The sequence below is a fragment of the Neomonachus schauinslandi genome, chromosome 5 (genome assembly GCF_002201575.2).
Source record: "Neomonachus schauinslandi chromosome 5, ASM220157v2, whole genome shotgun sequence".
NCBI lineage: Eukaryota > Metazoa > Chordata > Mammalia > Carnivora > Phocidae > Neomonachus > Neomonachus schauinslandi.
The window spans coordinates 141,301,430-141,317,447 of NC_058407.1; the positions used below are offsets into that span (position 1 = coordinate 141,301,430).

Genomic DNA, 16,018 nt, shown 5'->3' on the forward strand with positions numbered 1-16,018 from the left:
CCCCCCCCCCCCCCCCCCCCCCCCCCCCCCGCGCTCCTGTCCTGGTGCTCACGTGCCTCTGATCTCTCTGGCTTCCAGGGGAAGGAGGTGATTGAGCATTACCTGAACGAGCTCATCTCCCAGGGCACCTCTCACATTCCCCGGTGGACGCCTGCCCCCGTCCGAGAGGAGGACGCCCGCTCTCAGGCTGGCCCGAGGGATCCTGGCTCCCTGGAGGCTGACAGGTCCGGCAGCGCCCCAGGCCCTGCTCCTGAGACAGTTCTTACAGACGGTAGGTCCCTGTGGCGGAGGCCAGCTGGCCAGCTCTGTGCCCTTGGCCACCCGTCCCCACCGCCACCCAGTCCCCAGAAGCCTGCTTAGGGTTTGCTCACTCCATGCGGGGGAGAATTGCTTCAGGTCCCCTTGGGAACGGGTCTGGGACCTGGAATGACTCAGCTTCCTCCCTTCCCCGCTGCTTTACCCTGTCTTCCTTCTGGCCCAAGAGCCAGAACTGATTTATTTCTAAATCAGGAATTGACCTGATCTGGTGCCTCAGGGCTGCCCTTTTCTCTGTTTTTTTTTTTTTTTCCCCTCAACTATTTTTAATTATATGAGTAATGCATGTTAAAAAAAAAAATTCAAATTTCTTGGAAGATGTAAATTAGGAAGTAAGACTCCTTTCTTCTCCCTCGAGGCCATAATAGTTTTGTGTTCATATTTCCTAAAATTATCTAGGCATATATATGCACATAATATGTGCATACATACACATATATACAGGCATGCATACGTGTATAACTTATGGTGAATCAGTGAAAGCATGTTATACATTCTACTGGATGTTTTGCTTATTTTCACTTCTTTTTTTTTTTTTTTTTTTTTTTTTTTTTAAAGATTTTATTTATTTATTTGACAGAGAGACAGCGAGAGCAGGAACACAAGCAGGGGGAGTGGGAGAGGGAGAAGCAGGCCTCCCGCCGAGCAGGGAGCCCGATGTGGGACTCGATCCCAGGACCCTGGGATCATGACCTGAGCCGAAGGCAGTCGCTTAACCAACTGAGCCACCCAGGCGCCCTTATTTTCACTTCTTAATGTTGCTTGAACAGTTTTCTGTGTCATTGCTTCTGTCTCAGCACTTTGCAGTATTTCATGGTGTGGTTGTACCATAACTTACTTATTAATAAACATTTATTGATTATTGATTATTTTTAGTTAATTTAGCTAAACTTCTAGTGATGGACATTTAGGTTTCTGTTTTTAAATTTTAATTTTATTTTTTCCCATTTGTTAAAAAATATAAATAATATAGTATATCTTTCTACTTAAGGTGGTTTTTATATTGGTATGAGTATATACGTAGCATAAAATTTTTTAAGTTGAATTGTTGGGTCAAAGGTTATATGCAGCCAAAATTTTGTCAGATTTACCAATTAGGCCTACAAAGAGGTCCTACTAATCAATGTTCCCCCCAAAAGTGCATAACTGTGTCTATTCCTGACCTCACCCTGGCTCCCCACAAGACTGTTACTAAATGTTTTAAACTGAGGGGTGCCTGGGTGGCTCAGTCGGTTAAGTGTCTGCCTTTGGCTCAGGTCATGATGCTCAGCAGGGGAGTCTGCTTCTCCCTCTCCCTCTGCCTCTCCACCCTCCCAACCCCCCCTCATGCATTCCATCTCTCTCTCTCTCAAATAAATAAATAAAATCTTTCAGAAAGCAAAAAGTGACCACTGGTAGATGAGTGGGGCCAAATATTATTTTCTTGTGCTTAGTGACTCCGTATTGCTTTTTTTTTGTGAATCTCTGTTCTTGTACTTTGTTTATTTTCCTATTTGCCCACTTATTTCTTACTGCTTTGTAAGAGCTCTTTGTACTGAAGGCAATTAGCCCTTTGTCATATTTTAGGCTTTTGTTGACATGGGAAATGTTCACAATCTAATGTTAAATTAAAAAAAAAAACCCTAGGACACAAAACTACACATACCCCATGAATTCAGTTTTAACCATATGCATTAGTGCTCACGATGATCTAGTCTTTCCTTTGGGGCCACTGAAGTGTAGGGCTTGGCTTTCTTGGAGATATGCTATGTAACCAATAATATATCTGGGGCAGTGTTTAGGGAGAACAAAATGCATTCATTCAACAAACATTTATTCTGTACCAACTGTGTATGCACTAGCTGGCTGCTGTGGTACGTGCACTTTTAAAATATTTTTAAAAAATTAAAACCTCTGCCCCTTCTTGTGCACATTATCCAGTGGTCATGCCCTGTGCCCTACTCATTTTGCACCAGGCTTTTCCTTCCTTGTCTGTCTGTGCTGTCCAGCAGCAGGCAGGTGCTCAGGATGGCTGGCGAGAGGCAGAGTCATGCCCCTTCCACCCTGCCCTGAATCACTGGGCCTTTGTGCTCAAGAGAAAGGGGCCTTGACAGCTGCATAGAGGCCGGAAGGATGCTGGTATCTCCTGCCCCGCCTGTGCTTTCACCCTCATCCTCTCCACGCTCCCTTCCCATCTCACTTCGGACCACTCTGAGGCTCCCCCACTGCACCCCACCAGCATCTCTCCTGCTTCTGCTTACCCAGATGCCTACTGACCTCCAGCCCTGGACTTTTTTTGTTCGTCCTGCTACTGGTTGTGCACACATTCCATTTGTTTTCTAATTGTGCACAGAGAGAATGGGCTGTGCTCATGGCGGCTGCTCTTTGTGGACCGCCTCCCCACTGCTGAGATGCTCCCACGCTGGTGTGCCTCACCATGCCCGCATCTGCCACCCCAGCAGTTAAGAGTGGGCACCAGGACCTCCATGTTGGAGCCCAGCCTCTAAATGCCTGCACATGCTGACCCCAAACAGCCCAATTGTGTAGGACAGGGACTGAACACTGGGGATGATCTGTGCAGCTCCCCGGCTATATTTTGGGGTCAGGGCTCTGTCAACGAAAAGCCTCAAACCCACAAGGGGGCTGGGAGGTGGGAAGACAAAAGGAACTGTATCTACTGACCATCTCTTTTATGCTGGGTGCACCACATGCATTCACTTGCTACTTAACCTCTCTTGGCCTCAGTTTTGTCTTCCATGAAGTGAGAACAGTAGTGTGCCCGCCTCACAGGCGTGTTGGGAGAGCTCACTGAGATGATGCCTGTCTAGAAACAATGAGCACATATTGTTAATATCTTCAGAGGGCAGGACAGCCCCAGGGGGTGGGAATTATCTGGATTTCCGAGGGTCAAAGGACATGTCACTTGCCATAGTGAGATCCAGGCTGGCCCTACCATGAGTTTTCAGAACCACCTTGGAAATGGTTTGGCAAGACTGGAGGATGTGGAGCCCACATGGCTGTTCTTCGGTGAAAGGGCCACTGTACTCGACGTTTCAGATCCGAGGCGGACAGTAAGGCAAGGGTTCCAGAAAGGGTAGACCATGTGGAGAAGAGAGTGGTATTGCCCTCTGGTCCTGAACTCCCCCATCTTCTCCTGCAGAGGACAAGCTGGATGCAGACTACATTGAGAGGTACGTGGGCCATCTCACGCCCGTCCAGGAGAGCTGCCTGATCCAGCTTCGGCACTGGCTGCAGGAGACCCACAAAGGCAAGGTGGGTACAGAGCTGGGGTCTACGAAAGCATGTTCAATGACAGCTACTCACCTCAGGCACTGGGGGAGGAAGGGCCAGGTAAATACGCTGATGTAATTAGCAATCCTGGAAACTTATATTTTGCTTTCTTTTTTTTCTTTTTTAATTTAAATTCAATTTAATTAACATATACTATTATTATTAATTTCAGAGGTGGAATTCGGTGATTCATTTGCATATAACACCCAGTGCTCATTATTTCAAGCACCCTCCTTAATGCCCGTCACCCAGTTACCCCATCCCCCCACCCATCTCCCCTGTTTTGCCTTTTTATTATGTATTGTCTCATGTATCTATAATGTGTGCTGTGCGTACCATTGATCGCGGGCTTTCTCATCCTCTGCACTGTCGACATTTGAGGCTGGACAGTTCTTTATGGGGTGGGGCTGTCCTGTGCACTGCAAGGTGCTGATTAGCATCCTGGCCTCCACCAGTAGATACCAAGAGCTCTTCTCCCCCAGCTGTGACAACCAAAAATGGCTTCAGACTCTAAGCCCCATCACATGAATGTCCATTGTGCATGTAGGTCCCAAGCATGGACTTGACCTTCGGCTCTGTTGAATAAGAACTTCGAGCTTGCCCTTCCTTCCTATCCCCTCCCCACGCTGGGGTGGGGGCGGACAAGGGAGACAGGGGGGCAGACAGGGAGTTACTTTCATGTTGGGCTGTGATTAACCTATCTGCCCCTGTTTTCTCATCTATAAAAGGGGGATGATGCTGGCATATGCCATCTGCACTGAATTACAAGGGACAACGCACATAAAGTGCCTAGAGTCGTGTCTGGCTCAGGATGAGCACTCAGAAAAGGGGAGCTTTCATTGGGGCTGGGTTTCCCTTGCCTGTTGCTATTTGCCTAAGGGAAGGAAGGAGAGCTGGCGGGGTCTTACCCTGTCACCTCAGCCTATTACTTAGTCTCTGGGTTCTGTGTGGTAGGAATGCAGCTTGAGTCAAGGCAGAAAATAAGGAGAGGAGTATTTATTGTCTCATATACCTGTTGAGCAGGGTGTATTCATTTTCTAGGGCTGCTGAAATAAAATGCCACAAACTGAGTGGCTCGAAAAAACAGAAACTTATTCTCACAGTTCTGGAGGCCAGAAGTCTGAAATCAAGGTGTGGGCAGGGTTGGTTCCTTCTGAAGGCTCTGAGGGAGGGTCTGTGCCATGCTTCCTCCCTCCTGGTTTCTGGTGGCTGCTGCCAGTCCTTGGCTGATAGATGCGGCGCTCTAGTCTCTGCCTCCATCATCATCCCATGGCCTTCTTCCCCCAGTTTGTCCTGTGTCTGTGTCCCAATTCCCTTCCTGGAGTAGGGCCCACCTACTCCATTGTGACCTCATTTTAGCTAATTATATCAGTATAGACTCATTTCCAAATAAGGTCCCATTCCGAGGTTATGGGTGGATGTGAATTTTGAAGGAACATCATTCAGCCTCGCACAGGGGCCCATGCAACCTGCCACAGGGATGTCCCGAACCAGGACTCACACATGGTCGGGACCCCTGAGCTCTTGTATCTGTTTGCCTCTGCTTCATCCCCATCAGACTTAACCTCCCTGTTGAGCTTGGAGCCGTGGCTGCCCGTGGCTTGCAGGCTCACCTTTGCCACTGCATAGAAAGGGGTTTATGACCTATTCTTCTGATTTAAATTGGGTTTAAATCTGGGTTGTGCCATCCCTGAGGCCATGAGAGTGGAGTGCTGATTGGCAACACCAGCTAAAACCAGGATGGGTGCTGGGGAGTGGGGAGGAAAAGAGCTCCCCAAAAGAAAAGAGGTACATGAGGAGGGAGGAGCGTCAGGCAGCCCAAACTCACAGATTTTCCCTACAGTTCACCCCTAGACTGCGTCATGGTTAAGTGTATGGTCCTTTTCCCAGCTGAGTGTTTTGCAGATAAGACAGGAGCTACTCATTCTCCATAATTTTGTCCACTGGGTTAGGGAATACCATTCTACGGGCTTTCTCCTTCTTCTCTCAGATTCCCAAAGATGAGCACATTCTCCGGTTCCTGCGGGCTCGTGACTTCCACCTGGACAAGGCCCGGGAGATGCTGTGCCAGTCCTTGAGCTGGAGAAAGCAGCACCAGGTGGATCTCCTCCTTCAGACCTGGCAACCCCCTGCCCTCCTGGAGGAATTCTATGCGGGGGGCTGGCATTACCAGGACAGAGGTGCGTCCCTTTACCTACATAATGCAGAGCACACACTTTGGTCACTGCCAAAGGCGCTTTGAAGGCCACTTTTCATGTTAGCCTCTTATGATTTTTCCTTTTGACTCTCCTGGGCATCTGGAGATGCCCTTGGGGTTCACCCAGCCATGAGGAAAGTAGTGCCGGAATAGACATTTGGGCTGGAAGCAACGTTTCTCACGCAGTGGCAGCGTTAGCTCAGCCTTGCTTTTGGTCTTTGAGACCCCACACATAATGGCTGCGTGATTTGCATTAGTGGCTGGGGGCTGCCGTAGCAAATTACCACCAACTGGGTGGCTTAAGGCCATAGAGATGTATCTTACAGTTCTGGAGGCAGAAGCCCAAACTGAACGTGTGGGTGGGACCATGCTCTCTGCAATGTCTCTAGGGGAGAATCTCTCTCTGCCTCCTCCAGCTCCTGGTGGCTCCAGGTGTTCCTTGGCTTGTGGTCATGTCACCCCAATCTCTGCCTGTCTTCACATGGCTTCCCTCAGGGTGTCTCTCTGTGTCCTCTCCTCTTCCTATAAAGACCCCAAGTCATTGGATTTAGGGGCCACACTGATTCAGTAGGATTTCATCTGGAGGTCCTTCACTAATTTTATCTGCAGGCTATTTCCAAATAAGGTCACATTCAGAGGTTCTGGGTGCACGTGAATTTTTGGAGGACACTGTTCAACCCACCACAGATAACTTCTCTCTGTTTCTTTTCTTTTTTTTTTTTTTAAAAGATTTTATTTATTTATTTGACAGAGAGAGACACAGCGAGAGAGGGAACACAAGCAGGGGGAGTGGGAGAGGGAGAAGCAGGCTCCCCGCTGGGCAGGGAGCCCGATGCGGGACTCGATCCCAGGACCCTGGGATCATGACCCGAGCCGAAGGCAGACGCTTAACGACTGAGCCACCCAGGCGCCCCTTCTCTCTGTTTCTTAAAGCTGCCCTTGATTCTAGTGCCCATTATGCTTTTCAATGCCCTTTATGTAGAAATTCATATATATATCAATTAAGGTGAGTGCTTGACTCTCCTGAAGAACTGGTTGGAGCACTTTATTTTAATATACAGTCAATCCTCATTATTCATGGATTTCATATTTGGGAATTTGCCTACTCACCCAAATTTATTTGTAACCCCCAAATCAATACTCGGGGTGCTTCTGCAGTCAATTACGACCATGGGCAGAGTGGCAAAAAGTCAGTTGTCTGATCTTCGTGTCCTCAAGATGTCCTTCTGCCTTTTTGTTTCAGCTGTCATACTGTTAACAAGAGTCCTTTTTAAAGGCCACTTAGTACTACTTTTTTTTTCTTTTTGCAATTCTGTGCTTTTGTGTGGTGTGTGTGTGAGAGATTTTTGCTGTTTAAAATGGCCCCCAGGCAAAGTGCAAAAGTGCTGGCTAGTATTCCCGAGCACAAGAAGGCTGCAGTGTGCCTCACAGAGAAAACATGTGTGTTAGATAAGCTTCGTCCTGGCTTGAGTGTGGTGCTGCTGGCCGTGAGTTCGATGTTGATGTATCAACAATATATACCCAATAAAGTCTCCTTAATTAGCAATAAAGTGTCCTTAATGAGCATGGCCTCTGAGCTAGTGCACCTGAATTTAAGAAATTCAGGACAAAGGGGCACCTGGGTGGCTTAGTCGGTTAAGCGTCTGCCTTCGGCTCAGGTCATGATCCCAGGGTCCTGGGATCAAGCCCCACATCGGGCTCCCTGCTCAGCGGGAAGCCTGCTTCTCCCTCTCCCACTCCCCCTCCTTGTGTTCCTGCTCTCGCTCTCTCTCTCTCTGTCAAATAAATAAATAAAATCTTTAAAAAAAAAAAAAGAAATTCAGGACAAAGTTATGTATCAATCAGTTAACAAAAATGTTATGTCTAGAGGCTCGCAGGGACCTTACCCCATGTTTTTTTCGAAGTGATGCTTCACTGTTCCCTAAGTCATTGTTCAAGATCACTTTAGAAAACATCACTACCATGAATAATAAGAATCAACTGTATTCGTATATTCTTCCTTATTTTTCCTATTCGCTTTGGTTGACAGAAAGCTAAGAGCCAACATTATCCACTCTCTCCATATTCCTTCCTAACATGGTTCATCTCTTCTTTTTAAAAAGCTTTAAAATAAACATTTAATTTTAGGACAGGTTTTCAGAAAAGTTGCTGAGGTCGTACAGAGAGTGCCGCATGCCCCTCAGCCAGTTTCCTGTGTGATGTAAATCTGTCTCTTTGACACTTGGACACTTTGCTTCTTTTGCCATAACTGGTGTCAGCCCCTCTTGGGAGCAGGCAGAGCATTCTTGAATAAATGGACAGGAGGGGTAAGCTGAGCCACAGCCTGGCACTGCCTTCTCTGAGGAGAAGTTTGGGCCTGCCCTCTCACCAGCACCCCTGAAATAATGTCCCTTCTCTTTGCTCGGCCTGCCTTGCCTACAAAGACGGCCGCCCCCTCTATATTCTGCGCCTGGGCCACATGGACACCAAAGGCTTGATGAAGGCCGTGGGGGAAGAGGCGCTGCTGAAGCATGTGAGTCGGGGTCCCCACTCCCTGGATCCCCGGGTTGCCTGTGGGTGGGGCAGCCAAGTGAATGTTTGCCAGCACATTCTCTACTTTCCAGGTTCTTTCCGTCAATGAGGAAGGACAGAAGAGATGTGAAGGGAACACAAAGCAGTTTGGCCGTCCCATCAGGCAAGAACCCCAGCCAAGAGCAAATTCCCCTGAAATAGTGAAAACAGCCAAGGTTCATTGGGCATAGACGCTGGCCAGGAAGCATGCTAGGTACTTTACAGAAATGTCCTCTCTTAATTCTTACAACGATCCTGGGAGGCAGGGACTATTATTGTCCCTGTTCTTTGTGGAGGGGGACACGGAGGCTCAGAGGAGCGATGCTCATCCAAGCTTGCTGCTAAGTGGGTAAGTGGCAGAGCTGAGATTTGAACCTGTTCCTGTCTGTTTCGGGCTCAAGGATGTGAACCCCTGTGCCACATCACCCCCTGGACCTTGCTTTGTGAGGCCAGCTCTGCCCCACCCCCAAGTGCCACCTTGACTCTGTCTCCCAGGCAGATGGACTCGCAGGTGTCACGGCACATCCAGTAACCTCCGTCCCTCTCCGACTCGCCCCGAGCTCAGTTTCCCACGAGTACTTACAGTGGCACTGAACCTTTCTGAACCGTAGCTTGCTCATCTATAATGTGGGAATAATATCACCAGTCCCAGGGTTTCTTTATGCATCATCAAAAACGACGACCGTGGAGGGATAACGCAAATGCGTGTGTAACACTCTGCAGCAGGTGCTCTCTGAAGTACCTGATTCATGTTGTCCTTATTACACCCCAGGGGGGAGGGGCAGGCAGCACCTGCTGCTGCAGCTTTTTATCCTGACGTAGCCCGATCTTTGGGAAAATTAAGTTCCTTTGTTGTTTGGAGCTTTCCTAAGGGGACATACATTGGTTGGGGTGAGAAATCGATCAATCAGCGTCCTGATCAGAAGTGGAATTCACCCGACATGGCTCAGATGACAGGGTGTCATGAGGGACTCCTTGCAGCGGTGTGGACTGGATGAAGGGAACAAAGGCAGGATGGAGAGGCTCCTGAGAACTAGCCGCTGCAGTAAAACAGTCATTTCCCTAATGAATTAGTACCAATGAAATGGAGGCACAGAGAGGCTAAGGAACTTGGCCAAGGCCACACAGCAGGCGGCAGAGCTGGGATTTGAATCCAGGCCATCTGGCTCTGGAGTGTGTGCTCTTAGCAGTCAGTACCCTTTCAACAATTGGTAGCAATAACTGGCTTTTATCAAGTGCGTGCTATGGCCTGTCCCTGTGGAGAGCTTTACACATACTACCTCATTTAATCCTAACAACTGCTCGAGATGGGGACTCTTGCTGTCACTGCCACTGTCTTGATGAAGAAGTTGTCCATGTCACACAGCTCTCGGGGGTGGAGGTGACACTTGAATTCAGGTGCCTAGCCTCAGAGGCCAGGCTCTGAACCTCCTCCTCACATGGTCTCCCCAGCTGAGGGTCGGGGTGGTAGGATCCATGAGAGTGTCCTGCCCCTCTACCCCCAGCCCTGCCTTCCTGAGCCTCTCCATCCATTCCTGTCTGCCAACTCCTGAGACCTTCTGAGGGTGTCAGAGGCCCTGGGAGGTGGTGGAGCAAGCAGGAGTGAGTGGCCCGTCTCTGCTGCAGCTCTTGGACCTGCCTGGTGGACCTGGAAGGTCTCAACATGCGTCACCTGTGGCGGCCGGGGGTGAAGGCCCTGCTGCGGATGATTGAGGTGGTGGAGGACAATTACCCCGAGACTCTGGGTCGGCTGCTCATCGTGCGAGCCCCTCGTGTCTTCCCGGTGCTCTGGACGCTGGTGAGAGCAGGCGCCCGGGGCCAGGCTCCTGCCCAGTGGAGATGACCGAGGTGGGGGGTGGGTTCCCTCTGCCTGCTTGTTCCATGTCATTTCTTCTAAGTCACAGTTTTATTGAGCTAGAACTCATTGACCATAAGGTTCAACCTTTCAAAGTGCAGAATGCAGTGGTTTTTAGTAGATCCACAGGGTTGTGCAACCATCCCACCATCTAGTTCCAGAACATTATCAGCACCACAAAAGGAAGCCCTGTAGCAGCCCTGCTCCTCCCTGCTCCCCAGCTCCTGGCAGCCGTCAGTCTGCTTTCTGTCTCTATGGATTTGCCTATTTGAGATATTTCACATAAGTGGGATCATACAATACGAAGCTTTTTGCATCTGATTACTCTCACTGAGCATCATGATTTCAGATTCATCCACGTTGTAGCACGGATCAGTATTTCATTCCTTTTTAGATCTGAATCCGATTCCACCATATGGGTAGACCATGATTTATGTAGCTATTGTCCTGCTTTGTGGACACTAGTCACACTCAGGATTGTACAGCGTTCCCAGGGTTCCTGTGAGTTGGCTCCGAGGAGTGTTGGGATCCTGTGCTGTAGGGATTTTAAAACTTTTTGCCCAAGACCCCACAGTAAGAAATACACGTTATGTTACAACCTAACACAGACACACACGCATGCGCGCGCGTGCACACACACACACACACACACACCTGAACAGATCAGCAAGCAATGGTTACCTTAACTACGTACAACACCCTCTTCGCTCTTCTATTCCATTCCATTAAAAATAGGCTAGTCACAGTGTGCTGAATCAATCTCACAACCATGAGCAGGTTGTTACTGGCAACTGAAAACTACTGCCCTGGGGCCTTGCTACTGGTCCACAGGCCCCTCCGAGGATTCAGTGCCGCAGAAAACCGGAGAACCACTGCTGTAAATTGAGGTGCAATCAGGATAGACATTTGAGAGTTAAGTGGATTCAGTGTTTCACTAAGCACCTACTATGTGCCAGGCACCTTCCAGGCCCTGGGGATTCAAAGTAAACAAGCCAGCCACTGTGTCTCCCCACCATTGTCAGGGGATGGGGAGAGATAAAGCAGAGAACCCCACACAAGCAAACACTTCGTGGTTCCCTGTGGCAAGGGCGTGAGGACGTTCAGGGTTCTTGGAGAGGCTAAGTCAGATAGGGGCTGACGTAGGGGGTAATTTAGATTGGAGAACTGAGGAAGGTCTCTCAGAGGAGGTGACTTGTAGCTGAGACCCTAGGAAGGAGCAGGAATCATGCAGGGAAGGGCAGGGAGGAAGGATGGGCCAGGCAACCCACACAGCATGGGCAAAGGCCTGGAGGCAGGATTGTACTTGATGCTTTTTGAAAAACTGAAAACCCAGTCCAGAATGTTTGGGGCAAAAAGGAGCAAAAGGGACAGTGGCCCTGGCAGAGGCTGGGAAAATGCTTGGGGACCAGTGCTTGCCAAGTCCAGGCTGTGGTGAAGGTGGGACTTTGTCCTGGGGCAGTAGGGAGCCATGGAGGATGGTCAGCAGGAGAGGATGTGAGCGGACTTTTGGGGCAGAATGTTCTCTAGCTCCTGTGGCTACTTCAAGGCTCTGTTGGGGCTGGGCCAGGGAGCAGAAGCTGTAGGAGGGACGGGTAGGACCTGCTCCTGAAGCTTTTTTTTTTTTTAAGATTTTATTTATTTATTTGAGACAGAGAGAATGAGAGAGAGAGAGCACATGAGAGGGGGGAGGGTCAGAGGCAGAAGCAGGCTCCCTGCCGAGCAGGGAGCCCGATGCGGGACTCGATCCAGGGACTCCAGGATCATGACCTGAGCCGAAGGCATTTGCTCAACCAACTGAGCCACCCAGGCGCCCGCTCCTGAAGCTTTTCATCTTGAAATATCCTGATCTTTGTGAAAATGAAGTTCCCTTGCTATTTGGAGACCTGTAAGAAGATGTATATTGCATGGTGGTGGGAGCCAGTCACTTAGGGTTCTGGCCAAAAGTGGGATTCGCCCCAGTGGCTTAATGGGGATGTAACATGAAAGAACTCCTTGCAGAGGTATGGGCAGGATGGAGAGGCCCCTGGGGCTAGCCCCTGCAGTGAAGCCTGACCACCCCCAGGGGGCTGGAGGGACAAGCAGAGGGAATGACATTGTTACCGAGCCCCATAAGAGCTGGAATGGGGTGGAAGTGGGGGTGTCCAGGGGCACTGAGGTGGGAGAGGGCAGGGGAAGAAGTACCCTGGCCTCTTTCTTTGTTCCCACCTCCCATCTCCTGCTGCTGCCCCCCACCCCTGCCCAGTGGCCACACCAGATGGAAGCTGGTGGCATGGAGCCAGGTTGCCGAGGCCCGCAGGTGACTGCTTCCCGGGGTGGAGGCTGAAGGAGAGTGACCACACAGGTGGGATTCCCAGTTCCCTGTCCATCTTTTGCCTGTGGCATTCCTTGCTGAATTGGCTGGTGCCCTGCCAATATCAAGTCCTTCCTTCCTGCCCCAACTATGTACCTCGTCAGATACCACACCAGCACTGGGCGGGGGTGCGGGGGGGTGCGGGGGGGGAGTGTGTGTGTTGTGAAAAACAATGGATCGACATGCAGCTTTGAGTTCAGCATTGAAATACTTTCCATCTGGGGTAAACAAAACAGGATCATCCATACAGTGGAATATTATTTAGCCATAAAAAGGACTACGACATGGATGAACCTGGAAACCATGATGCCGAGTGAGAGAAGCCAGACACAAAAGGCCACATGTCGTGTGCTTCCGTTTCTATGAAGTGTCCAGAACAGACAAATCCATAGAGACAGAAAGCAGATCGGTGGTTGCCAGGGGCTGGGCGAGGGGCATGGCGAGGAGCCGCTGATGTGTATGAATGTGTAAAAGGAATGGGGTTTCCTTTTGGGGTGATGAGAAGTCTTGGAATTATAGGAAAGTGGTAGTTATACAACATAGTAAATGAACTAAAAGCCATCAAACTGTTCACTTTAAAATGGTTAATTCTGGGGCACCTGGCCGGCTCAATCAGAAGAGCATGCAACATTGGGGCTCCTCGGTGGCTCAGTCAGTTGAGCGTCTGACTTCGGCTCGGGTCATGATCTCGGGGTCCTAGGATCGAACCCTGTGTCGGGCTCCCTGCTCACTGGGGAGTCTGCTTCTCCTTTTCCCTCTGTCCACCCTCCCCACCCCTAGTCGTGCACTTGCACTTTCTCACTCTTTCTCAAATAAATAAATAAAATCTTGGAAAAAAAAAAGAACAGAAGAGCATGTGATGCTTGATCTCAGGGTCATGATTTCGAGCCCCACATTGGGTGCAGAGATTATTTAAATACATAAAAACTTAAAAAAACAATAAGATAAAATGGTTAATTCTTTGTGATGTGAATTACATCTCCATATAAAACAAACAAAAACACCGTTCCATCTTGTCTCCTCTCCCCCACTTCAGATCAGCCCCTTCATCAATGAGAACACCAGGCAGAAGTTTCTCATCTACAGCGGTAGCAATTACCAGGGCCCCGGAGGCCTTGTGGACTACCTGGATAAAGAAGTGATCCCTGACTTCCTCGGGGGAGAGTGTGTGGTGAGTGTACGGCTGCAGGGCCTGGGCTGTGGCCGCGGGAGGAGCCAGAGATTGCTGGGGCGGGGCTGCAGAGGTCCAAGGAGGCTGGAGTGGGGCCCTCTGTTGTGTGTGTGGGTGCTGGTACCTGGAGAGGTCATGCTTTCTCTTTTTGGGGGGGCAGGGCTTATTTTCGAAGCTGCCCCAAAGAGAGGTGAGTTCTCTCCAAAGGAGGGGCCTTACCTTGTTTCTTTCAAACATAGTGATCCAGATGGAAGTTTCCGGAAGCCCAGAGACCAGGCCAGTCAAAGGTTTACCTTGGTATTCCCCACTCAGTATGTTGCTAGGCAGCAGTCAGAGTTTACCTGCTGACTTCGCACCCTCTGCTTCTGGGAGAGGTGACTCAAACATCCCAGTGGTCTGGACCCTGGAGCTGGTGTACCCAAAGGGATTTATTCCCAACCCACAACCCCATGGAGTGGGAAGACCGGCCAACTGCTTCAAGGGGAGGCAACCACAGACCCCTTCTACTGCCTCCCCCTGGGGGTGAGATGACACAGGAAGGGGTGACCCTGGGTCACGACGGTCTTATCTCATCTGGCTGTGGGAGGGCAGGCCCCTCTCCCTTCTCTAACAGAATACCAAACTCCAAGCTTACTTGATTTCTGAATTTAAAAAAGGCATTTCCCAGGAATTTTGCCAAGCTTGCCCATTTTCTCCACTTGTTGAGATACATATGCATGATTTATGTTTAGCAAATGGGCTTCCAAGACCAGCATGGTAATAAAAGACATGAGCCTGGGGGGCCTGATAAACATGAGTTTGTGCCCAGGCTCAGCACTTTCTGCTGTGTGATCTCGGGCAAGTGGCCCGACCTCTCTGAGCTTCCATTTTCCTCTTCTGTGAAACGGAAGGAAAGAATAATAGCTTCTATTGCATCGTGGTTCTAGAGAGTAAATGAGGTAATGGAAGCCCTGCACCCTACTCACTAAGGGGTTGCTGTGACAAGTGCAGTTTCAGGGGTCACAGAGCACCCTTCTGTGGGTCAGCCAGGCCTGCCACCTTTGTCTTTGTCCCTCAGTGCAATGTCCCTGAAGGAGGGCTGGTCCCCAAGTCCCTCTATCTGACAGAAGAGGAGCAGGGGCACACGGACCAGCTGCAGCAGTGGAGAGAGACCTACCAGTCGGCCAGCGTGCTCCGAGGGGCCCCCCATGAGGTGCTGGGACCTGGCCTGGGAGGGCCCGCTGGGATGGGGTGTTGTCTTAGGCCAGGGTCCCCTGAAGCAGAGCCTGAGATGAGGGTTCTTGTGCCAGTGATTTGTTGAGGGTGAGCTCTTGGGAGAAACCTGTAAGGAGAGGTGGGACAGGGTCGGTGTGGGGATGGATGTAAGCACAGGGGCGATACAGCCGAGTCTTGCCCAGCCTGATCTGAGGGGAGCACTGGGCTGTGCAGAGCATGACAGATGGGCAGGTCTTTTGTAGTCTCATGTCAGTCCTTGGCTGTGGGTCACCCACCCTGTGACAGGGTGGGACCTCCCAGCCATTTCAGACAGAGGCAGGTCCATTTGCCCAGAGCAGTTCTTAGACAGTGGAGGCTGGGGGCCTCAGCAGCCCATCCTCCCTGCAGTGGGGACTGGAGATCCAGGTGGGTACCCCACAGCACCTACTGCAGCTGACCTCCCCATCCCAGCTCCCCGCTCCTGGTGGGATTCCAGATGGGACTCTCAGACTATGCCTTCCCCTCCCGCCCCGCCCTCCATGCAGGTTGCAGTGGAGATCCTGGAGGGGGAGTCAGTCATCACCTGGGACTTTGACATCCTGAGAGGGGACGTGGTGTTCAGCCTGTACCACAGCAAACAGATGCCCAAGCTTGGCCCCCAGGAGCCCGGGGCCAGGGCTGGCGGGCAGCTGATGGACAAAGGCTGGGTCCTAGGTGTGGATTATAGCCGTGTCGAAGCCCCTCTTGTCTGCCGGGAAGGGGAGAGCATCCAGGTTCGAACTCCTTTGTTCATTTATTCATTCATAATACAGGACTGAGTGTTCACTGTGTGCCAGGGTTCTGGCCCTTGACCTCAGGGACCCTGTAGGACACTCAGGGAGAAAGGACTGGACAGATCCAGAACTCTGGGGACCCCAGGATCCCAGCCTCAGAATCCCATGCCAGGGGCGTAACTCAGAACCTCTGGGCACGAGGCCTGGACTCTGCATCCCTCACCCTCTCCCAGTGATTTCTGATGTGTTAGTTTCAGAACCTATGCAGCAGAGATGCTTTAAGTCTGGGGACAGAACTCAGATGCGTCTTGGAACATGAACCCCCCTGTTACTCACACGCTCC

At 50.5% G+C, this 16,018-nt stretch overlaps 1 protein-coding gene across 1 annotated transcript in view; it reads left to right on the forward strand.

Annotated features, from left to right (window-relative positions):
* Positions 1–16,018, forward strand: part of SEC14L5 (SEC14 like lipid binding 5) — a 35,636-nt gene that overhangs the window by 16,787 nt on the left and 2,831 nt on the right. Inside the window, exons 5-13 of the mRNA XM_021698251.1 lie at positions 79–271; positions 3,455–3,567; positions 5,576–5,765; positions 8,206–8,294; positions 8,386–8,456; positions 9,959–10,130; positions 13,574–13,708; positions 14,766–14,900; positions 15,448–15,675. Of these exons, the coding sequence (XP_021553926.1) occupies positions 79–271; positions 3,455–3,567; positions 5,576–5,765; positions 8,206–8,294; positions 8,386–8,456; positions 9,959–10,130; positions 13,574–13,708; positions 14,766–14,900; positions 15,448–15,675 (1,326 nt within the window). The remainder of the gene's footprint in view (positions 1–78; positions 272–3,454; positions 3,568–5,575; positions 5,766–8,205; positions 8,295–8,385; positions 8,457–9,958; positions 10,131–13,573; positions 13,709–14,765; positions 14,901–15,447; positions 15,676–16,018) is intronic.